Source organism: Schistocerca cancellata, chromosome 6 (assembly GCF_023864275.1).
Source record: "Schistocerca cancellata isolate TAMUIC-IGC-003103 chromosome 6, iqSchCanc2.1, whole genome shotgun sequence".
Taxonomy (NCBI): Eukaryota; Metazoa; Arthropoda; class Insecta; order Orthoptera; family Acrididae; genus Schistocerca; species Schistocerca cancellata.
The window spans coordinates 148,165,000-148,188,984 of NC_064631.1; the positions used below are offsets into that span (position 1 = coordinate 148,165,000).

The 23,985-nt window shown below is 42.5% G+C and overlaps 1 protein-coding gene across 3 annotated transcripts in view; it reads right to left on the reverse strand.

Moving 5' to 3' along the window:
- Window positions 1-23,674, reverse strand: part of LOC126190833 (speckle targeted PIP5K1A-regulated poly(A) polymerase-like) — a 186,270-nt gene extending 162,596 nt beyond the window's left edge. Inside the window, exons 1-4 of one of the 3 annotated variants that reach the window (XM_049931409.1) lie at window positions 23,432-23,673; window positions 22,454-22,652; window positions 22,219-22,363; window positions 15,231-15,348 (exon numbers count right to left, since the gene is read on the reverse strand). In XM_049931409.1, coding sequence (XP_049787366.1) covers window positions 15,231-15,348; window positions 22,219-22,354 — 254 coding nt within the window. In that variant the 5' untranslated portion in view covers window positions 22,355-22,363; window positions 22,454-22,652; window positions 23,432-23,673. Of the gene's footprint in view, window positions 1-15,230; window positions 15,349-22,218; window positions 22,364-22,453; window positions 22,656-23,431 lie in introns of all 3 variants that reach the window. The other 2 variants (XM_049931408.1, XM_049931410.1) reach the window with 2 other exon arrangements.
- Between the last annotated feature and the right edge of the window lie 311 nt (window positions 23,675-23,985).

A 23,985-nucleotide genomic window follows, 5' to 3' on the forward strand; every position in this document is an offset into this window, starting at 1 on the left:
GCAATCAGTTAAACTGTGGCATATAGTGAATTATCCACCACAGGTAACACAGACTGGAGTACGAAGCACGGGACAGAGCCTTACTTGCGGGTAGTTCAAGGTTACTTTGCCCTGCCAAAATTACTGCTACGAGGTGCGCCCTGGCTAGATACCTTCACTGACCACCGCTTACTCTCCTTCATGACCAATCACTCCTCCTTCCACAGTTTTATGGCTCTCTGACTCCACAGTAGAATAACAGCTTGCTGGGGAGCGACACATGTCATATTTCCTGCAGACCACCTAGGCTGCTTGATCTGCTTACCCATTTCTCGAAATTTCCAGATATTCAGCAGAATGATATGAGCTTCTCTTGCTGGTGAAAAAGGAGCAGTTTGTCCTGTACTTTTTTATAGTTTTCTCTGCTGGGAACAAATGCTTCAATACTTCTAGGATAATAAAGCAATTGAAGTAGACAAGAAACTTTTCACTTCGAAGACACTTCAACTGCTCCAGTGCCTTCCGGATTGCACATAGCTCTGCAGTGAATACAGCGAATTCAATGGGACAGAAAATCCTGAAGACATGGTTGGGGAATACTGTCAAACAGCTGAGAGACTCTCCTTGCTTTGAACCACCAATATCACAATGTAAAGTGTTACAAAACACAGCTATAAAGGTTAAATCTGAAGCCCACCTTTCTTAAAATTTGTCAGATCTAAATTAAATCCGGACTTCTTTAGAAGTCAAGGTGCAGATCTGCTTTGTGTAAAATTTTGATATGGCCACATCCATCTCAAAGGCAATCCAGTCCTTCATGTAAATCCCATACACCCTTGATGCTCGCTGACAGTTATTAATGTCTTTTCGTTGGTGGCCAAGAAACAGTGTGGTATGCACTATCTGTGGTGTGTATATCGTGTTGTAGGCCTGTCACACCATGAGAAATTGCTGACTGAAAAGATCCAGATAACGCAGCTGTTGGCCATCTGATCCAAAGTCTTCCCCTTACAGCTAGTGAGCCCAACACTATGATGACTACTCAGGCATGTATGGCATTTCCCAAGTTCTAAGAATGGAATGAAAACAGCTTGTCTCCCCAAGTCAAGAAAGTATCCTGACAAACAAACGAAGTTAAAATCAGTGAAAGGATTCCTTTAGTTTGATCTGCAATGAGCCGTAACATGCTATAATGAAGTCTATTGTGATCTGAAGCAGGTGTATTATTCATCATTGGTGGAACTGAAGCATCAGCTAGCCCCCATCAGCAGCCACTACACTGCATCGGATCCTAACTGGCAGTGTCAGGAACTTTGACAAAATATTCCACTATTGTCTGGGCAATATTTTGCGAGTTGGTCTGAAGATTTACATTCCACATTACAGCCGCCACAGAACACCTCCTACCTCTTCCAAAAATCCTCTTGACGGTCCTCCTACCTCTTCCAAAAATCCTCTTGACGGTCTTCCATATGGTTTATAGTATTAAAGAACAGTAGTAACAATCTCTTCTTTCTCTCTCAAATAATTTGGAGACATTTCACTTTCAGTACCTGAAAAACTGTGAGAGGCTCTGTAGCTGACCATCACTGGAAAACCTATGAGGTGTGTGAGAAAAGTAATGAGTCTCACAACAATGTGAGCGATATGGCAATGCTGCATTGTTCTACTTGTGCAGATCAGTGTGTTCAATCCTTCCAGATGTTCAGTCCAAGTTTCAGCTCCTACAGCCATCACAATTTTTGAGTGAGAGCAACATTTTGTCATCAAGCACAAGTTATTCACTGGCACAAATCATTTCTGGATGAGAACACGTTGAAGCTGAACCTCACTCAGGGAGACCTTCAACATAAAAAATTAACGAAAATGTTGAACATGTGCATGCTCTTGTGAGATCAGACCAAAGTTTTGCACATGAAAAAAGTTTGTGCCAAAATGGTGCTGAAAACTCAAAATTGAACAGAAAGACAATTGAAGAAATGTGTGGTTTGACCTTTCGGAAAGGAATTCCAATGAACACAAATGGTTCAGTCATATGATCACAGGTGATGAATCCTGGCTTTTTGAATACGATTCTGAGACAAAGCGGCAAAGTGGGGAATGGCACACTGAGACATCTCGGCTGAAAAAAGCTAGAATGAGCAAATTAAAGATCAGAACAATACTGATTTGCGTTTTGACAGTAGGAGGGTCGTACACAAAGAATTTGTTCCTCGAGAACAAACTTTCAACCAAGTGTTTTACAATGATGTTCTCGGAAGGCTCTAGAAAAGGGTGAATCGAGTGAGACCGGACATTGCAGACAAGTGGATGCTCCATCTTAACAATGCCCGAAGTCTCACAGCCACTTCCATCATGGGCTCTTTGATCTAAAAAGGCACTCTTGTTGTTTCACAGCCTCCTATTCACCCGATCAGAGTCCTTGTGACTTTTTTCCTTTCCCAAAACTGAAAAATATCTTAAAAGGACATCATTTTGGGGCTCTGAAGAACATGTGACCAACACGTCAGAGACCCTACCAGTTGAAGATGTTCAGCACTGCTACCAAGACTAGGAATGACCTACTTTGAAGACGACTATACTGTTGTCTGAAAAAAATAAAAACTTCAGCAGATAAAAAATCAGGCTTACTACTTTTCTCACACTCTTCATACATAGAGCCACCCACCTTATCCTGGTTGTGGAGTGGTATCTGTCACTCCATCAAGAGACAGGCTGCCTCTGTAACTGGCCTGAGGGCTCTGGAATATGAGCTTCAACTGTATGGTAGATCATTTGGATAATATGATCCACCCATTCCTATATGTTTTCAAAGTGTTTGAACACAGCAAGTTGGCTGTGTTGTGTTAACTTTGCCTAACTGGGCACATATTCTGGCAGTTTTCTTTTGGCACCGCTCAGTCTGGCAGAACAAATCCAAATCTGTAAGTGATCAGTTGACTTAAAGTCATTAATCACTTCCCGTTGAGTGGTGTGTGTGAGGACTGGAGAGAACACCAAGAGATCAACAGCTATGAATGTGCCTACTGCAATGCTGAAGTGTGTGCTCTGCTCCTTGCTCAACACATGTGTGTGATGGCAGGAGACTTTTCATAGCCCTATGCCTGGGGCAGCTGGTTGAAAGCCACAAAGCACACTGTGCATGTTAAAATCTACACACACACACACACACACACACACACACACACACTCTTACAGCAATTGTCCATAGACTTGTGGTGATGGATGATGCGAGGGATCGTATGCATTGATTTCAAAAACAGCCAGTCCTCCCCTAGCTCTGCCTCCACTAAGATCATCCTTTTTGAGCATGTAGCTTAGGGGCCTCAGATCTATATTACTGGTGACTCAAATGTTGCACAGTGCACAGTCACCGGTGCATGCTGCTCATCTAACAGTTTTGAGGGGCAACACAAATTTGATTTTCAGTATTTCGTATAATTATTGACTGAAGTTAAAAATTTAAAATGCTGACATAATATACAAATTAAGACATACAATTTTATGTTTACAGTTTAACACAATACATCATGGATTAAAGTTAAGTTACAAACTGTGCCTATGTCTTGTGGAAGCATAACTCATAACGCACACATTACCCGGACTATATTCATCCAGTATTTGAGAATGAGAGCACTTAATGACTTCCAACAAAACTTACAGATAATGTCAAACCTTTTCTGAAACATTATTATTCTTCTCTACGTGAATAACCCAAAACTAATAAAGCCAATGTCATTATGGTTTTCATCTAAATCATAAATGTTTTACATGTTTAACGTCAAAAATTTACTGCACTTATTCATTTGTAAAGTAACAAATGTTAGAAACTGTTTTATACGAGGGAGTTCAATTGTTGAAAGAACTGGGATTGGGAGTGGGATGTTACCCGTAATTTAAAATGTGCCCCGAACAACGTATAGACATCAGTCTTCCCTGAGCTGAGTCATGTATCCTGAACTCATTCATGTTGCACTGCAGTACGCAAGGCATGAAGCGATGACTTATCATGTCTTTCCCCATTATATCTCCATGATGGGAAGTTGCAGCAGTAGGAGGCTTGCTTGAGAGACTAGATGGTCTCCTCAGGCAGACAGTGACATCCATATCATCAGTCACTGTCCGACCCATCAGACAAGATCAAGGTCGCAAGGTCTGATGGTTTTGGAACTGATCTTTTTGGCTTGTTACTTTTCCATTACCGTCTTGGCTTTTGGGGACAGTCGTAAGGCTGTTTTAAAAGCAACATCTTTCCATTTCATTTTCTGTCTGTCAAGAGGGTGTATTATTTTTCTCGACAGCACCTTATGCTACCAGCACTGCTTCAGATGTAGGTAAACTTGGTTGTGTAACCAGTGGCACAAGTTTGCTGCTATCTTTAAAGCTGTAGGTTGTTGCGCTTCATTCACCTATCAATGTCTGGATGCCTTTTTTTTGGTAAAGACTGAGATGTATAGGTGGCTGTACAGCTTTAAATGCCTCCATCACCTAAGAGAGTGAGATGCATTATGTATGTCCTGCAGTTCCTTCTCTGCTTGGAATACTAAACAGCCTTTGCTGCAAACAGGGTTGTTTTGGGGGCAATTAGCCCTTTGACTACCAATTTTTTCTTGAGGCGAAAGATATCAATGTAAGTAATTGCTGTAGTTTAAAAGGAAAACGTCTTTTCAGTTGCTGAGCACAAAAAGGTGTTTTTCTTTTAAACTACTACAAATTGCATACAGCTTCTGTAAAATGGCCACTAAAAGAAACTTATTAATGTTAAGTATTTCAATTAATGTCAAAATGTCAACAATATCAAAAAGTTGTTTCCTGCTGTTTCATTTTTCAACATGGGTATGGGTGGGACGTATGCGGTTATTCATAGGTAACACCAGGGTTCGCATCTCTCCAATTTGTAAGTCACATTACAGGAGTTCAATATGGGCACATCAGTAAGAGCATGCAATTCCCTGACACAAATTTTGTGGGAAGGCGCAACAACAGCCCGCTTTGCAACTATGTTAATTGAGTTGCCTACCTGCAGGCTCAAACTAATTCAATGCAACAATACAGAGTAGAAGGTTACGATGAAACTTGAAGACACTATAACCTACAAGTGCGGGCTGTAATTATAAGAGTTCTGTAAACTATTAGCTGGCTTCCCTTCACCAATGGGACACTGATACATGGCAGTAACATGCAGCAAATTCTCACCACTTCTCTGATAGCCTGTCATGGGAAGTATTTGTCCCAATGGTAGTGAAAGCATTAATATATGTGGGTGATGCAGTACAATGGGAGTCTGATTACTGCAGCTGAAGTCCCTCTTCTGCACGAAGCCTCAGTTTTGCAAACCATGATGGTTTGACAGAAGTGTAACATTTTTAGCAGTATATAGGGTCAGGTATGGAGGATCTAACTTTAAGGCATATAAAGTCTGCTGCAATGTAATTGGGTAACTATGGTAGTGGAAAGCTAGAATAAAACCTCATGTCTCCTTGAATTCACAACTTACTCTTTTCATGAAATTCTTTACTTCTGTGATGCCTTCACTTTCCCATTCCTGTTGAAGCAGTTTGGAATCTACATTCATGATATCATGACAGGTTACCGCTTCTTTGCAGCAGTTTAATTATGTGTGCAGCTCACCACTGATGCCATACTCTCCAATTGATCTAGCATTTAACAGCTTGTTTACTTGGATAGCTTTCATTGTCTCGACTAGGAGTGTACCCCTATGCAGTCTCTTGATAGATTTAAGTTGCCCTGAAAGTCTCTCTAATGCTTTATGTATGTCAAAAAGCAATACTTTCTCAAATGCAACTTTCATATATTTATTAATGATGAAAGTGTTATTCAACAAGGGATGTGATCAATTACTGGTGGTAATGGAAATCCCAAGTGGACTAGCTACATGAGGTCTCTCTGGGAGTCTCTCTGGGAGTGATAGACAAAATATTGGCTTCATGGACGTTCCCACGAAAAGCTAAGAAAATAACGGTGCATCAAGACACAGCCCCAGTTACCTGGGTAAGCTTTATACAACAGTGGTGTGGCAGGTGCCTGCTCGCGAGTATTCCACCTCAACAGCCGTCCATCTTATCGGCATCCAGAAAACCCTGACATTGACATCCTCTTTTAATTTTTACTTGGAGGTCTGCACCATCCTCATGACCCAGGTAGTTAAGCAAAGATCCCTGCACCCTGTGGCATACAACATTCTACTGTCATGCCACACAGTGGCCAAACCCATACACAGCCAATGAGGTGCTCACTGTTTGGAATTATCCAGGAGGCATGTGTGGTGTATCAGATGTCACTGATTCATGACTATTACCTCTATTTAATCTATGTAGGACAAGCTCTTGAGATCTGCAACTGATACAAATGGAACACATTGGAGCATGCGTCATGAAAAGTGATGCTACTAACCTACTAAATATTCCTCCTCCTCCTTCAGTAGCTCTACACCCCTTGGTGAGTCTTTGCTTCTTCAACAATCTTCCTCCACATTTCTCAGTTCTTTGCTGCTCTTTTCGATCCCTGGACTCCCACACTGGTGAGATCCACTATTACATCATCAATCCATCCTCTTCTAGGTCTCCCTTTTTGCCTAGCTGAATGTATCACACTTTCGATTATTTTCTTTGGAATTCTATCCTAGCCATCGTATTTGCTGGGATTTCACAAATTTTACTATGTCCCTATCTTCTATTTACACTTTTAATTCAGCATTGTAACGTATTCTCCATCCTCCTTCCTCCCTTATTGGACCATATATTTTGCATAGTATTTTCCGCTCACAATTCTTAGTGCACTTATGTCATGTTCCGTCAATGTCCATACCTCTGACCTGTTTGTGATAACTAGGTTGACTAGGGAGTTATATATTAGCATTTTGTTTTTCTTGTAACAAGACTATTTCTGAAAAGTTGCATATTTGCATTTTCTGTTTGTATTCTTTCCCTTAAAACCTTTCCAATACTGTTATCATTTGTTACTAGGGCTCCCAAGCAGTTACAAGAGGACACTCCTTTAAAGCATTTCCCATTGCTGCTTAGGTCTTTAGGGATTCTTCTGGCCTCAGATTGTGACATTATCATTATCAGGGTGTTTATAAATGAATATTAGGTTTTTACCCTTTATAATATTTATTATATTAAACTTACAGTTATAAATGATATGTCAAATGAAAGAGCAGCTCAGTTTTAACAAGAACCTTATAAATGTTCAGTGTGAGCATCGTTTGTCACACAGCACACAAGTCTATAGCCGAGTTCTTCCCAAATGTCGATAACTGTGTGTTTAGCGATTATAGCAACAGCTGTTTCTTAATTCAGGGAGGTCTGCTGCTAGCGAAGGCATGTACACATGATCCTTGATGAAGCCCCAAAGGAAAAAAAATCGCATGGCGTTTGGCCCTTTACAAAGGCAGCAGGTATCTTCAAATTGATGATACCATCTATGAATGTTATCATCACTTGGAGGATCACAAGTGAACTTCAGCCGGAATGCACGTTGCACAGTAACTACAGATTTGGTCTTTGCAAACTGCGAAACACAAAACGTTTTGTGTTCACTAGTCGCCATCTTCGCTACTACCGCCGTTTAGTGGATTGTGGCGGAAACACTGCATGCTGCACATGCACACTGGTGCCAAACACAACTGTTTGAGTTGCTCTTTCGTTTGACGTATTATTTATAACTGTAAGTTTAATGTAATAAATATTAGAAAGCACTAAAACCCCAATATTCATTTATAAACATCCTGTATTGTGTTTTGCTTTCATTTACTGTGAAGCCAATTTTTAAGGTTTCTGTTTCCATTGCCCGGTATGTTTCTTGGAGTGTATTGATATTTCTTCCTACTCTATCAATGTCATCAGTGTATGCACATATCTGGCTAATTTTCAAAAATATGGTGCCTCTTTCATTGAGTTTATTTACTACACTATGTAGAACTATATTGAATAGGATAGTGGAGAGACAATCACCTTGTTTCATGCTTTTATTAAAGTCAAAGCTTTCACTTGTTCTGCTAAGGGCCTATACTTTTTCTCTTGTTTCTGTCATTGTCATTCTGATTAGTCTTATTAGTTTAGCACATATACCAACTTCTTCCAGTACTCTGTGTAGTCCTTGCCAGTTTACGCTGTCAAAGGCTTGTTTGAAGTCAATGAATAGGAAATGCAGATCTATATCATATTCATAGAACTTTTCCATCACAAATATCTGATCAGTTGTACCTCTGTCTGATCAAAAGCCTCACTGATTTTTCCCTAGTATGTCGTCAGACTTACTAAATACTGGAAGAATGAAATTCTCACAATTATCCATCTGAAGATGATTGTATGAACTATCAAAATGTGTAACGGTGTAAATAAAACACACGAATGACACAAAAATCTATTTCATTTAATTCTGGAGGTGGGGGGAATGGGGGAGGAGAGAGAGAGGGGGTGAAGGGGGAAGAGAGAGGGGGGAGAGGGAGAGGTGGAGGGGAATAGAGGGGGAGGAGATGGATAGAGGGGGAGAGGGGGAGGAGATGGATAGAGGGGGAGAGGGGGAGGACATGGATAGAGGGGGAGGGGGAGAGAGGGGGAGGAGATAGAGAGAGGGGGAGTGAGGGAGGAGGAAAAGGATTAGTACGAATATAGTACAAATAAATGGGAATAGGTAACAAGTGAGAATGCAAAATAAGTCACAAACAAAGGGCAAATCAGAACATGTAGGAAAACATGAGACAATGTGCCGAAGTAGTAATAATGTAATTTTTTCAAATGACTTATCACTTCAGGCAGCAGGGCCTTCATGAAAAATTCTCGTGTGTGTGTGTGTGTGTGTGTGTGTGTGTGTGCGTGTGTGTGTGTGTGTGTGTGTGTGTGTGTGTGTGTGTGTGTGTGTGTGTGTTTGTGTGTTGTGCCAAAGTAGTAATAATGTAATTTTTTCAAATGACTTATCACTTCAGGCAGCAGGGCCTTCATGAAAAATTCTCGTGTGTGTGTGTGTGTGTCTTTTTTGTTTTTGTTTTTGGTTTTAAGGCGCAAAACTTCTATGGTCGTTAGCGCCCAGCCCGTGACTTAAGACAGTAAAAAACCGAAATTGAAAACCAGCAGCAATGGGAACAAAGTCATAAAATTGGAGAAACTAAAAATAGAAGGAATGCTTAAAAATCCACTACAGAAAGGGGGTGGTTGTCCCCGAAAAAAGCTTCAAATGACTGACGTCATTTCACTGTCACTAATAAACTGGAGAACGCGGTCGGCTGAGCGCGTGTCATCTGCTAAAATCGACGATAGATCAGGCGATAGCTGTAGACGGGAGCGTAACGGATTAAAATAGGGGCATTCAATTAAAAGGTGTCTTACCGTCCACAGCTGAAAGCAGTGGGGACAGAGTGGGGGTGGATCGCCGCTTAAAAGATGTCGATGGCTAAAAAGACAGTGCCCTATCCGGAGTCTAGCTAAAATTACCTCCTCCCGACGACGCGTTCGGGAGGAAGAGGTCCAAGCGCAAGGAAGGGCTTTCACTTCCCGCAATTTATTACGGGGAAGTGTTGACCAATACGCATGCCATAAATGAGCAACTTTGCGACATAAACCGCACCGTAGATCGGTGAAGGGAAGCGACTGAATAGCTGGCCGAGGAAGAGAGACTGCAGCCTTGGCCGCTATATCGGCCGCCTCATTCCCACAGATACCAGGGTGTCCCGGGAGCCAGAGGAACGCCACCGAGACGCCCCCCAGGTGGAGCAAGCGCAGACAGTCCTGAATCCGGTGGACCAGAGGACGCACAGGGTAAAGAGCTTGGAGACTGAGGAGAGAGCTGAGAGAATCGGAGCAGATAACGTACTGTATCCGCTGATGGCGGCGGATGTAGTGGACAGCCTGGAGAACAGCGTAAAGCTCCGCAGTATAGACCGAACACTGGTCGGGAAGCCGAAAGCGATTTGGGGTGTCACCAACAATATAGGCACTCCCTACACCTAACGATGTTTTCGAGCCGTCGGTGTAAATAAATGTGGCATCCGTCATTTGTGCACATAGAGCAGCAAATGCCCGACGATAAACAAGTGTAGGGGTACCATCCTTGGGAAATTGACAAAGGTCACGGAGCAGGCAGATCCGGGGACGGAGCCAAGGCGGTGCTGTACCCCAAGTTGTCAAGAAGGTTTTAGGAAAGCGGAAGGAAAGAGAATGGAGCAGTTAACGGAAGCGGACTCCCGGGGGTAGTAGGGAGGAGGAGCGGCCTGCATACCCTACATCAAAGGAGGCGTCGAAAAAAAGGTCATGGGCTGGATTAGCAGGCATGGAAGACAGATGGCTAGCATAACGACTCAGGAGGACTGCTCGCCGAATGGACAGCGGAGGTTCAGCAGTCTCAGCATAAAGGCTTTCCACAGGGCTGGTGTAAAAAGCTCCAGACACTAAACGTAATCCACGGTGGTGGATAGAGTCGAGACGCCGAAGAATAGACGGCCGAGCAGAGGAGTAGACTATGCTTCCATAATCCAATTTCGAGCGCACTAAGGCGCGATAGAGGCGGAGAAGGACCACTCGGTCCGCTCCCCAGGAGGTACCATTCAGGACACGGAGGGTGTTAAGCTATCGCAGACAGCGAGCCGAAAGATAGGAAACGTGGGAGGACCAGCACAGTTTTCTGTCAAACATAAGACCCAAGAATTTAGCGACGTCTGAAAACGGAAGGTTGACAGGACCTAGATGTAAGGAGGGCGGAAGAAACTCCTTACGTCGCCAAAAATTGACACAAACGGTCTTACTGGGTGAGAAACGGAAGCCGGTTTCGATGCTCCACGAGTGGAGGCGATCGAGACATCCTTGAAGACGTCGTTCAAGAAGGCTGGTCCGTTGAGAGCTGTAGTAGATCGCAAAATCGTCCACAAAGAGGGAGCCCGAGACATCAGGAAGGAGACAATCCATAAATGGATTTATGGCGATGGCAAATAGTACAACACTCAGCACGGATCCCTGGGGTACCCCGTTTTCTTGGGAGAAAGTACGGGAGAGAGTAGTGTTCACCCGCACCCTAAAAGTGCGCTCTGCCATAAATTCGCGAAGAAAAAGGGGCAGCCAGCCTCGAAAGCCCCAAGAGAACAGTGTGCGGAAGATGCCTGTCCTCCAACAGGTATCGTATGCTCTCTCCAGATCGAAAAACATTGCTACCGTTTGGCGTTTCCGGAGAAAATTTTTCATGAAATAAGTGGAGAGAGCAACAAGATTGTCAACTGCAGAACGATGCTTTCGGAATTCGCATTGGGCAGGTGTTAAAAGACTGCGGGATTCCAGCCACCAAGCTAAAAGGTAGTTCACCATACGCTCCAAAACCTTACAGACACTACTCGTGAGAGAAATGGGGCGATAGCTAGAGGGGAGATGTTTGTCCTTTCCAGGTTTCGGAACGGGAACAACAACAGCTTCCCGCCACCGTCTGGGAAAGGTACTGTCGGTCCAAATTCGATTATAAAGGCGAAGGAGGTAACTCAGACGATGGGTTGATAAATGCAGCAACATTTGGACATGGATACCATCCGGTCCTGGGGCGGAGGAGCGAGAAGAAGAGAGGGAATGTTGGAGTTCCCGCATGGAGAAAACAGTATTGTAGCTTTCGTGATTTTGAGAGGAGAAAGCAAGATGTCGCACTTCCGCTGCACGTTTCTTCGGGAGAAACGCTGGCGGGTAATTGGAAGAGCTCGAAATCTCAGCAAAGTGCTGACCCAATGAGTTAGAAATTGCGACGTGGTCCACTAATGTATCATGCGCGACAGTGAGCCCAGAGACCGGGGAGAAACTAGGCGCGCCTGAGAACCGTCGAAGGCGACTCCAAACTTCCGAGGAGGGAGTGAAGGTGTTAAATGAGATAATAAAGAATTTCCAGCTTGCCTTCTTGCTATCGCGGATGATGTGACGGCATCGCGCACGGAACTGCTAATGGCGGATACAGTTGGCCAAAGTAGGATGGTGACGGAAAATGCGAAGAGCACGTCGCCGCTCACGTATTGCGTCACGGCATGCCTCGTTCCACCAAGGAACTGGGGGGCGCCGGGGCAATTCAGAGGTGCGTGGTATTGAACGTTCCGCAGCTGTAAGAATAACGTCGGTAATATGTGTGACCTCATCGTCGACGCTGGGAAAGCGACGGTCATCGAATGTCGCTAGAGACGAAAAAAGTGTCCAATCGGCTTGGGCAAACTTCCAGCGTCGCGGGCGCATACATGGCAGTTGAGGCTGCAGTCTGAGGACACATGGAAAGTGGTCACTCGAGTGTGTGTCATCAAGGGCGAACCATTCGAAGCGTCGAGCTAGTGGAACAGTACCGACCGCAAGGTCCAAATGAGATAAATTTGTCGTGGAGGCAGACAAAAATGTGGGGACCCCAGTGTTGAGGCAAACTAGATCCGCTTGGTGGAAGACGTCTAGCAATAGAGAGCCACGTGGACAGGGATGTGGAGATCCCCAAAGCGGGTGGTGGGCATTGAAGTCCCCAACCAGCAAATAGGGGGGTGGAAGCTGACCAAGAAGATGAAGGAGATCAGCTCGTGCCATTGGTGTGGATGATGGAATGTATACAGTACAAAGAGAGAACGTGTATCCAGAAAGGGAAAGACGGACGGCGACAGCTTGGAAGGAACTGTTTAAGGGGATTGGGTGATAATGGAGAGTATCATGGAGAAGAATCATGAGTCCTCCATGGGCTGGAGTGCCTTCAACAGAGGGGAGGTCATATCGGACGGACTGAAAATGAGGGAGAACAAAGCGGTCATGGGGACGCAGCTTTGTTTCCTGAAGACAGAAGATGACCGGCGAGTAGGATCGTAAGAGGACCGACAATTCATCCCGATTGGCTCGAATGCCGCGGGTATTCCAGTGGATAATGGACATAGGGTGAACAGAAAATGGAGGAATGTGACCAAGGGTGCTGTCAACTCAACGACTGCTCAGAGCTTGCGACCAACAGCATGGAATGGCATTCAGCCGAAGGCAGAAGATCCTGATCCATAGGTTGGTCAGGAGCAGCCCCTGCCACCAGCGATCGGCCAGTTGACCGGCCACCAGCAGTGCGCCTCGGCGACACAGAAGACGGCCGAGGGCGATTTCCGCCAGGTGGTGCTGTAGATGGGACACGCCTTGGCGGAGAAGGAGAGGAACTGGGTTTCTTTGTAGCCTTCTTGGAAGTATGATGTTTAGATGAAGGAGGAACCGATGGTTGTGAAGTTGCGGTACGTAAGAACTCTTCACGAGTATGCTCTTTTTTCGAAGACTTAGCGTCTGACTTTTGGGCTCAAGATTTAGCAGAACCCGACGAAGGGTGAGCCATAGAGTGGGCAGGCTCAAGAGGTGAGGTTGAACGGGCGATCTTTGCGCTGGCCGATCTGACGACCGTGGTACTAAAGGTGAGGTCGCAAGTCTGCGTGGCCGCCTCCTTTGTTGGCCGAGGAGAAGCAAGGACAGTGCTGTATTTTCCTGTCTGGGGCACGGTGGGCTGTCGACTGGCGAATAATTTTCGAGCAGCAAAGGTCAACACCTTTTCCTTCACTCTTATTTCCTGGATGAGCTTTTCGTCCTTAAAAACGGGGCAATCTCGAGAGGAAGCAGGGTGGTCACCCATACAGTTGATGCAGCGAGGGGACGGAGGTGGACAAGCACCCTCATGGGCATCCTTGCCACACGTAACACATTTGGCCGGATTGGAACAGGACTGGCTGGTGTGATTGAACCGCTGACATTGATAGCAATGCATAGGGTTTGGGATGTAAGGGCGAACGGAAATTATCTCATAGCCTGCTTTGATTTTCGATGGGAGTTGAACTTTGTCAAATGTCAAGAAGACAGTGCGGGTTGGAATGATGTTCGTGTCAACCCATTTCATAACTCTATGAACAGCCGTTACGCCCTGGTCAGACAGATAGTGCTGAATTTCTTCGTCAGACAATCCATCAAGGGAGCGTGTATAAACGACTCCATGCGAGGAATTTAAGGTACAGTGCGGTTCCACCCGGACAGGGAAGGTGTGGAGCAGAGAAGTACGCAGCAATTTTTGTGCCTGGAGGGCACTGTGTGTTTCTAACAACAGGGTGCCATTCCGTAATCTGAAACAAGACTTTACAGGACCTGCAATTGCGTCGACACCTTTCTGAATAATGAAAGGGTTGACCGTGGAGAAGTCGTGACCTTCGTCAGACCGAGAAACAACAAGGAACTGTGGCAACGATGGAAGAATCGTCTGTGGCTGAGACTCAGTATACTTACGTTTGTGAGCAGACATAGTGGAAGGTGAGGAAACCATTGCGGAAGAATCCCCCACGATTACCGGCGTCTCCGATGGCGCGCTCCTCCCTTGTGGGGGGCCTCTGTGAGGGCACTCCCGCCTTAGGTGATTGTTCACACCTCAGGTCACACCTCCCGACAAACGGACGGAGGGACCAATCGGCACTTTCGGAAGGTATCAGCTCGGGTCATCACCCCTCCCTGGGCCTGGCCGTTACCAGGGGGTACGTACGTGTCCTACCTGTCTACGCAGGGCGGGGAATTACGCGTTACCCCGTCACCGGCTACGCACAAAAGGCGTGGGTCGGCCTTCAGACACGCACAGGGAGGAAGAAAGAGAAAGGGAAAGGAAAGAAGAGAGGTCTCAAACGCCGCAGCGGAGAAAAGGGTAAAGAGAAGAGGTAAGGAAAAGAGAAGGACAAAGGAAGGAAGAAGACATAAAATCAAGGAAGGCGAAGAATGCAGTACATTTACGAGCGTCCGTCTCCGGACGTAGGCACAAACCATACTCCCAGATGGGGAGAATGGGATGGAAAGAGCCAGAGGTGAGGGGAGGAGGGGCGAAGATAGGGATGGGAAGGATGCGGAAAGGGAAGGTATGCAGCCCGGAAAGGAAGGAAGGCCACATTAGCTCGGGGTCCCGTGCTCGCTACGCACGTATCCACAAAAAAAATTGTGAACCCCCTGGGTGTGTGTGTGTGTATATGTGTGTGTGTGTGTGTGTGTGTGTGTGTGTGTGTGTGTGTGTGTGTGTGTGTGTTTGCAAGCGCGCGCGCGCGCGCGCCGATGGTTGCCCATTTCACCCTTCGGTTCCCGCCCCAACAACAACTGCTGTGGCCATGAAGAAACTCTACCGTACTTTTGTCATATATCCATCAGAATTTCAAAAACAATATTAACCATTTCTACAGAGTACTACACACTGTGTGAAAATTCACTAACATGTACATATGACACACACCAAATTTCACTGAGACAACTCACCTGTCATCAAAATAAACTATGGCTGTGCCTGCGTGTGAATTTAAAGAATACGCACGAACTGTACCAAACCTTTCCAATACTCCCACTAGTATTTCCTTTGTTACTCTCAATGGTAGTTCTGAAAAACAGAAACACATTCAGATATTAAAGTATTATGATGTTTGCAAATTAACAAAGATGGGAGTTAAAGTCTGTGTTGGCTGCAGTGTCAACAACATCCCTAAGTCACAAGGTTGTTAATGAATCAGTTTCTCACAGCCAATGGGATGATGTTTTAAGTAAACAATTACAGGTAAGAAAATAAATTATGTATTTCAAGTACTAAAATGTATATAATCTGAAATTCTTTACAGGTTATTCGAGAATTATGTAAATTTTCACTGGCACTGTTTTGGCATTCTTTTATATCTGACTTGGAATGCGAATTATTGTCATTTAGTTTAGGTTATGGAATTTTTTACACTGCCTGGCTGTCTCGGCTCCCATCTGACAATGTCCCAAATAGCTTCAATCTCACTAACTGCATTATTTATTTCTGTCAGGACGTGCGCACTTCTGGATATTTTAATGACTTACCTTAAAATCCTACAGTGTAGTATGCAAGTGATGTTGGATCTAAACTTCTTGCTCTGTTTAACTGTCTGTTGGACTTTTCACTTAAGTAGCTAAAAGACTTCAAGATCCTCTTGAAATGGATTGCATTTGAATCTCTGCAGCACTTTCCTCCTGTCCTTTAGTGGTGAACAACACTGTTCATTCCACCAAGGGACAAGCTGCCTCCTACGATGGCCTGAAGATTTTTGTATGGACCTATCAGCAGCAGAAAGGCTCTTTAAATCCTGTATGCTGTCTCTGTGTCTAAATGCAGCAAACTGGCTGTAAAGCATCCAATTTGCCTTTGTCATTTGGGGGCTTTAAATTTCTGGCTATCTTCTTTGCTTACAGTGAACAAAAACTGGACAGTAGTCACTGGGATAGAGCTGTCTACTGTTTTCCAATGAGCAAAAGAGCAAACTGTGAGATCAATCACAGAGAATGATCCTGCCGATTTTTTTTTGTGTGTGTGTGTGTGTGTGTGTGTGTGTGTGTGTGTGTGTGTGTGTGCGCGCGCGCGCGCATGTGCGCGTAGGGAGAGAAGAGGGTGGGGGAAGGTGTCATTTTCTCTGTATTCAAGAGGCATGTTTTCCAATCGTAAGAGATTTTCAACCATTGCGCACCTGGAACAGGTGGAGTTACAGCCCACGACAGCACTTTGTGCTGTCTAGTGGTTCCTGTGATGTTACCATGAATGACACATCGTGTACTGCGACAGTAACTGCTTGTAGAGTGATAGGCAACAGGTAAGGAATGAAGCATGTCAATGATAAACACTGCCACTCCTGCCTTAAGGGTTCCACCAATTAAGTCATCATTTCTATGTAGGTGATAGCCCCATAGCACAAGGGTATCAGAAGCCTCAAAATTCCAGTGTGTACATGCAGGTGTGACGTGTGCTGCAAGTTTTAGTTCTTCCAGATGATTTCTAAAGCCATTTAGATTCCAAAGCAGATATCAGCTGACTGGAGAATGTAACCTGGTATATGTAGCAACATGAGCATGTGTTGGTAATGACATTCACTGCTTGTGACTGAGTTTGTCACAAACCTTAACCGTTGGATGTTCCACAACTGACACAAATGTGGTAAAAAAAGTGTTGGAGACTGTATGACTTTAAATAATTTATTTGCTTCAGTATATGACACCAGTTTTGTTACTTTAATATCTTGCATTTTCTTTTCTTCTGTGTAGTCTGGACACACACTGTTGCGAACTGTATGTTTGTTGAAACAATTAACACAAGCTGGTGGAGATGTGCATCATACACCCTGACTCATAAGCTGCTGGGCCACAATCATTTCAAGCAGCACAACAAATACATGCAACTGTTGTGTTGACAAGTATTTTAAAGGGCTTCCAGTTACCTTCTCTATTATCTTCAGCATATTCATAACACTTTCATCTGCCCAATCTATTTGAAGTTCAACAAGAACTTCATCTATTAGTTCTTCAAATGACAGCATCTCATAGTATCAAGTTTCAAAAAACAAGCCAAAAATCTAAAACTCCCTTGAACTCATGAAGAAAATATGCATAGTGGACACCAAATTGGATCAAGTTCCATGAAGAAAAACACAAAAAGTTTCAAATAAACAAAACAGAAGAAAATAGCATAAACTTTAAAAACAAAAAGGAAGAATTTCACATAGAACATTACGAGAATCAAGAAAGGATTTCATAAACACATAACAAACTCTACAGGAGATAATTACCACAAAACCAGGTCCAGGATTTACTACAAAATCTTTGGGAAACAACTGCAACAGCAAGAGCACCTGAAGTTAATACAGAAAGATGAAGGATGAAGAATGGCACACAGTAACAAAGAAAATGTTGAAATCTTGAAAAAAAAAATGTGATAAACTTTTGAACTGTGAAGAATCCAAGGAACTCTTGCAAATCAATGTAAGAACCTCAATAAAAACCAAATTGAATGAAGCAGATCCTCCAGCTTTCCAAGAAGTGGAAGAAACAACAAGACAAAAAAATTATAAGGCAGATGAAGAAGACCAGGTTTTTGTTGAACTGTGAAAATATTCAAGTGACACAGTCTAGAAGTCCTTACACATGGCTCTAAACTGACTGAACTGACTGAACAACTTCCCAAACATTGAACCACAGACATCACCCATCCAGTACACAAGGAAGAGAATAAAGACAATCCAGGCAATTGCAGAGGAATCTCTCTCCTATATTGCACACACAAGATTTTATACAAGACCCTATGTGAAAGAATCAATGAACAACTATAACAGTAATCAGAGGAATACCAAGTAGGTTTCAGAAATCGGGAGAAGCTGTGCAGAGCAGTTTATTGGTTTAAAATTAAATATGGTATAAACAGGAAACTGAACAAACCTATGGCAATAACATATGCAGACTTTATGAAGGGATGCATGTCTCCACAGACCTTTTCTTAAAATTTCTAAGCAATCTAGAACCTCAGCCAAACTAATCAAACTAACAGAACGTACTATAACCAACACCAAATCAAAAGTCAAGTTAAGATTAGAAATTTCTGAATCATTGCCCATAAAAAAGCTTAAGACAATGTGACTGTGAAGCACCACTGCTTTTCAACTGTGCACCGGAACATATAATGAGAGACTGGTATAAAGGAGGATATAGAGGAATGTTCAATACAGGTCATCGGCTTTGACCAGTGACACAGGAAACATGCGACAAAAACTGTAAACAATAGGGCAACTATAACATCATGTTATTGCCATTTTTTCAGATGAGCTAAGCTACAGATCAATCTGTCATCACAATTTGGTTTTTTTGGTATCACAACCACATTGTCACCTCCCAAAGAAACCTAGACCTCAAGCAATGCTACAGACTGATCTGTCACAAATCAGTTTTTTTTTCCTTCCCTAACTAACAACACAACTGTAAATATATGCACAAAAAGGGAATTGGAAGCGTAAAAAATGATACGAGTTTATACTGCTTGGAATTTTTCGATAAGTCTTGCTCTTTTAGCCAAAAATTGTTCAAGAAACCAAACAACAAGTCAAATTGCTATAAGAAAGAGCTTGGAAAATTGGCCTTAGAATATTATTTGAAAAGCAGAGACTATGCTAACTGATCCATAAAGGCAATCAAAATTACAATACAAAACTCAAAATTGCTGATAAATGTAGAATGCCAACATAAAATATAAATGAGAACCTAACATATCAAAATAGTATTTAAAAAAACTGAACAAAGTAAATCACATCAGCAAAAACACAATAAAAAAAGCCCACTGATAGCTGCAAAATTCAAATAATATAAAACAGTTACATAACCAAAAATAACACATGCAGCTGAAACCAACTTCAAAACAAGTAATACATAAAAAACTGACAAAATGCTAAAGACAGAAAGAAGAACAATTAGGACATACATAAATAAACAATATCAAGTAAACAGGCACTGGAGAATAGCAAACAAGGAAACAGAAACAGTAATGATCATGGTCAGGAAGAAATTCATCTCATTCTTTGGACCTGTGAGAACACCAGGAACCTAAGATCCACAAACCCAATCATCCTGGCTATCCTATAGTTGCTGGCTTCAAAGCACCCACTGAACATATATCTGCCTTAGTTGATCAACACCTGCAACACATAGTCCAAAGATGGCCCTCCTATATTAAAGACAAAAGCCATTTCCTAGATCATCTGAAATCCTTACCCACTCCACTCTCACCAAACACCTTGCTTGTCACAATTGATGCCAGCTCCCTCTATACCAACATCCTCCACGTACAGGGTCAGTCTGCTGCTGAACTTGCCAAGAACTACTTCACCTTTGAAGGCAAACATACAAACAGATTAGGGATATGGGCATGGGAACCAGGGTGGCTCTTTCCTATGCCAACCTTTTCATGGGTTGCTCGGTGGTCTTTCCTGGGCTCCATAAGTCTTCAGCCCCTGATTTGGTTCAGATACATTGATGACATCTTTGCCATTATAATCTCAGGGTTAAAATTCCTGGAGTCTCTGAATACATTCTCCCAATGAAATTTCACATGATCCTATTCTGAATCCGACTCCACTTTCCTTGATGTTGATCTCATTCTCTCCAAAGGCTAGCTACACAAGTCTGTCCACATTAAACCTATGAACAAACAACAGTACTTACATTTTGACAGTTGCCATCCTTTCCACGTCAAACGTTCTCTTCCATACAACCTTGGCATTCGAGGCAAACATGTTTGTTCGGATGCAGACTCTTTAAAGCAATACATAACCATTCTCACCTTAGCCTTCACTAAATGTAATTACCCCACTAGCCTACTTCAAAAGCAGATTTCCTGAGCCATCACAAACAATCACAGTAGGGCTGATACCTTGAAAAAACAACTTCAGAGCACACCACTTGTCACTCAGTATTATCCTGGTCTTTAATGTACTGATCAGCTACTTCAACTTCCTAAAATCATGTCCTGAAACGAAGTCCATTCTGTCTGAGATTTTGCACACCACACTTAAGAGTTGTTCTTGGTCACCATCCAAATCTCCACAATATCCTTGTCAGAGTTCTATGCTTCTGCATCCATCTCCCTGCTCTATGGCACCTCCCCCATGACCGTCCTCACTGCAAGACTTGCCACAAGCACCCACCTACCGCCAATTATACCAGCCCTCTAACAGGCAAAACATATGCCATCAAAGAGTGAAACAAAACGTGCAATACAATAACTGTTGCATAAACACTATTCAGCCTTTTACATCAGAATGACTACCACCAATTAATAAGTTTGGATGAATGGGCATAGACAGAGGGTGTAGAATGCCAACAAAAATATCCTGTTGCAGAGCATGCTCTACAATAGGACAGTCATGACCTCGGCACCAGTTTCACCACAAGTACCATCTGAATTATCGACCCAGACATCTGTTTCTGAGAACATAGCAGGTGGGAACTAACGCTACAACATATCCTTCGTTCTTGCCACTAACCTGGCCTAAATGAACATTAACTACTTTTGCCTCAGCATTTCTTCCCAGAAACTACTCTATCTTCACTCTGTTTTAGTTTTCTACATCTTTTATTTTCTGAACTGTCTATCTCCCCCCCCCCCCCCCCCCCAGTAACACATACAATACACTTCGCTTTTTGCTCTTATTAATTTGTGCACAATATTTCAGCAGTAATATCTGTCTTACATGTTACACTATCTTTCACCTTTAAGCTCTCAGGTTTTCAAATCTTGTCCGGTGCAGTCCCCAACAACCTGTCTTCACTTCACATCCCATCTGGTAAGTCTCCCCTTACTTGCGGTTCTGGCTGACTTTTCCGAACTCTACCCCTTTTTCCTAAACCTCTCCAATTCCTTTTCTTTCACCCCTCTACCTTCCCCTTCAACCCTTCTGCCAGAAGAAGGAGCCACTGGCTCCAAAAGCTTGCATAAGTAAAACTTTTTTTCATATGTATGTTCTCCCACTGCTGCTTAGCGAGCAGAGTTTTTATCTATCCAATTACATTATATGGTCAAAAACTGATTATTTTCATTGTTCTTTAGAAAATATAATTAGTACAAGAATAGTAGAAAAACTCTTGAATGGTAAGAGCAACATTAAATGGATTACAGGAATTAAGAAACTTGTAACGAAACTAAATTACAGCAGATGGCCCTTTAAAAAAAAAAAAAAAAAAAAAAAAAATCAGGATGCACTAAAAATACTGCAAACAAATATCAATACAAGGACTACAGAAAGGGTGCCATCCAATGAAGAACAAAAAATATCTGAAAGTATGTTGCCACTAGATGGCAAGCCCCCTTTCGTTGAGCACAGCCAGGAGTTTAACTCAAATTACGTACTTACACTGAACTGGTTCCTCAATTGATGTACTGAATATCATGTAACTTACAGACAGAAAACTAAAAAGTATTGCCATTAATCAGAACTATAAGACTGTGAAAAATGTAACTATGTACGCTTCCGAGGCCAGTGTCATGAGATTTAAAATTCTTATGGGTGTTGTACTACACCACTGTATAACTGTAAAAGCAACGTTACAACCATATTACAACAACCTTCCTCAGGGCAAGCCTAGTTACGGTGAAGGAAAGGTGCATCTATTTATTGTAGACAATCAGGGTTAATACAAATATCTGTGAAACTTGTAATTGGCCATAGAATACAATGACAAAAAAGGAGAGGGTAGGAAAGAAACTATTCGTGGGCTAGCCTGCTTGTCAGCGACTAGTGACAGTCTGCAAATCAATATTTGGGTTTTCGTGAGCATATTCAAGAAATAATTAACATATTTTATACAATGAAAAGGTACAACATCCAGAAGAATTTTAATCGCTAGATGAAAAATACTAACAAACACAGAGATAACACAGGTTTCTTTTATCATACTATAACACTTATAGCCTATAGTTACTTACGACTGATATAGACACCACATTCCAATTTTGACGCCATCCTCCTTTCACGATGAGCTTTTGTTTTTAGATGTTCATGAAATTTACAAGCTGGTACTGGAATTTTGCAGTAATTGCACACACGATACTGGTCGTCCATCACCAACGTCTACATATGAAAAAAAATGAAAAAAAAAGTTCACGTAATGAATGCAGCATTATTTTTTTATTTTTATTTATTTTTTTTAGAACTACAAACCTATACTGCCATCAGTGGACAACATTTCAATAATCCATCAACTGAGATACACTTTTAAAAGTGTGATACGATATCTTACAGCACAACACTAAGTTTCGTCTTTAAACTTTTTCTGAAAACTATACACAGTTTGGAAAACCACTCTTGCAGCAGGTTCATTTATTCATTCAAACCATCCAGCAATGTGCATCTGATAAAGCTTCTGAAACAGTTCAGTCATGGAATGAGAAAGTGAATAATGATTTTTTTTTTGATGAACTATCTATAAGATAAAGGATTACTAAAAATTCACCCCTCCCAATACTATGGGAAATAAACAGACATGTCACACCGTGAACGAGCGAGTATTCTACCGGTAGGGCTATAGCATAAGTGCCACGGGCAAACAGAACTACAGCAAATTTATTGAAAACTGCAGTGCATAATTCAAACTACCAACTAAAGCCTACTGAGAGCAGCCTGATCAATGAACGAAACCTAAAACGAATGGTCAACAGGACGCACAACATGCTTGTAACAAACACAAATGAAACGACATTTCATGAAATAATAATAAGAAGCAAATGGCTTTTTATTGACTCCGATGAAGACTAAATAACAATCCGTGGAAACAAAACAAAAAGAAACGAACAAAAGCAACAAAACTGATAAATTCGGGAGAGTGGAGTGTAACAATTCAACAAATTTTATATTGTACAAGCAGCAAAACGGAATTGGACTTACAAGTGTACGGATAGGCCTGTGTTAGAGTTTATCTAGGTAGGTCGATAAAATGGATTAAAGGGCTACAGATGTAAACACAAAAATTACCCACAGTTTCTTGCACCTGATTGGGGATGCAGTTCTGTTCACAAGTATCTAGGTTAATTGAAGGCTTTTTATAAACATACAACACCTTTCAGTATGTGGGTGTACATATTCGATAAATTTGTGGCAATACTTCACCTGAAAACATATTTATATACAAAAATCACATACCTGCTTCCCATCAAAAAATTTGGATATTTAAACGTTTCCTTAATAAGGGAATGTTTTAACATCAGACGCCTCAGCAGCGACCATGCTTATCACACTAGGTATTAGAAACGAAGAACTTACGATGCACCAATGTTACATGCCTACTATTTCGCACAACCATTACGCCTACACAACATATCACAACAAGCAGAACACTAGCAACAGCTATGAACTATGGAGTAAATTCAACAATCTCAAAACAAATCAAAGAAGTTACCGTGACATATAAAACACCCGACGACCAGGGTCGCCAATTGTAATAGCCCACCCAGGATCGTCAGATTACCCTATTATATCTCAAGATACCATCCATTTCAAAAATAGTTGCAACAATACTTACATACAAGAAAAAGACCATGAATCAGATTAAAAATTAACTATTTTACACACCTAACCGGAATTTACTGGGCTGAGCGATGCCATATACTGCTTCTCATCATTTATCTCGTCGGTTCGAAAGAAAAGAGAAGACAGGGGAGAAGGATGATTACTTCTCGTAAATTTGGGGAATTTGG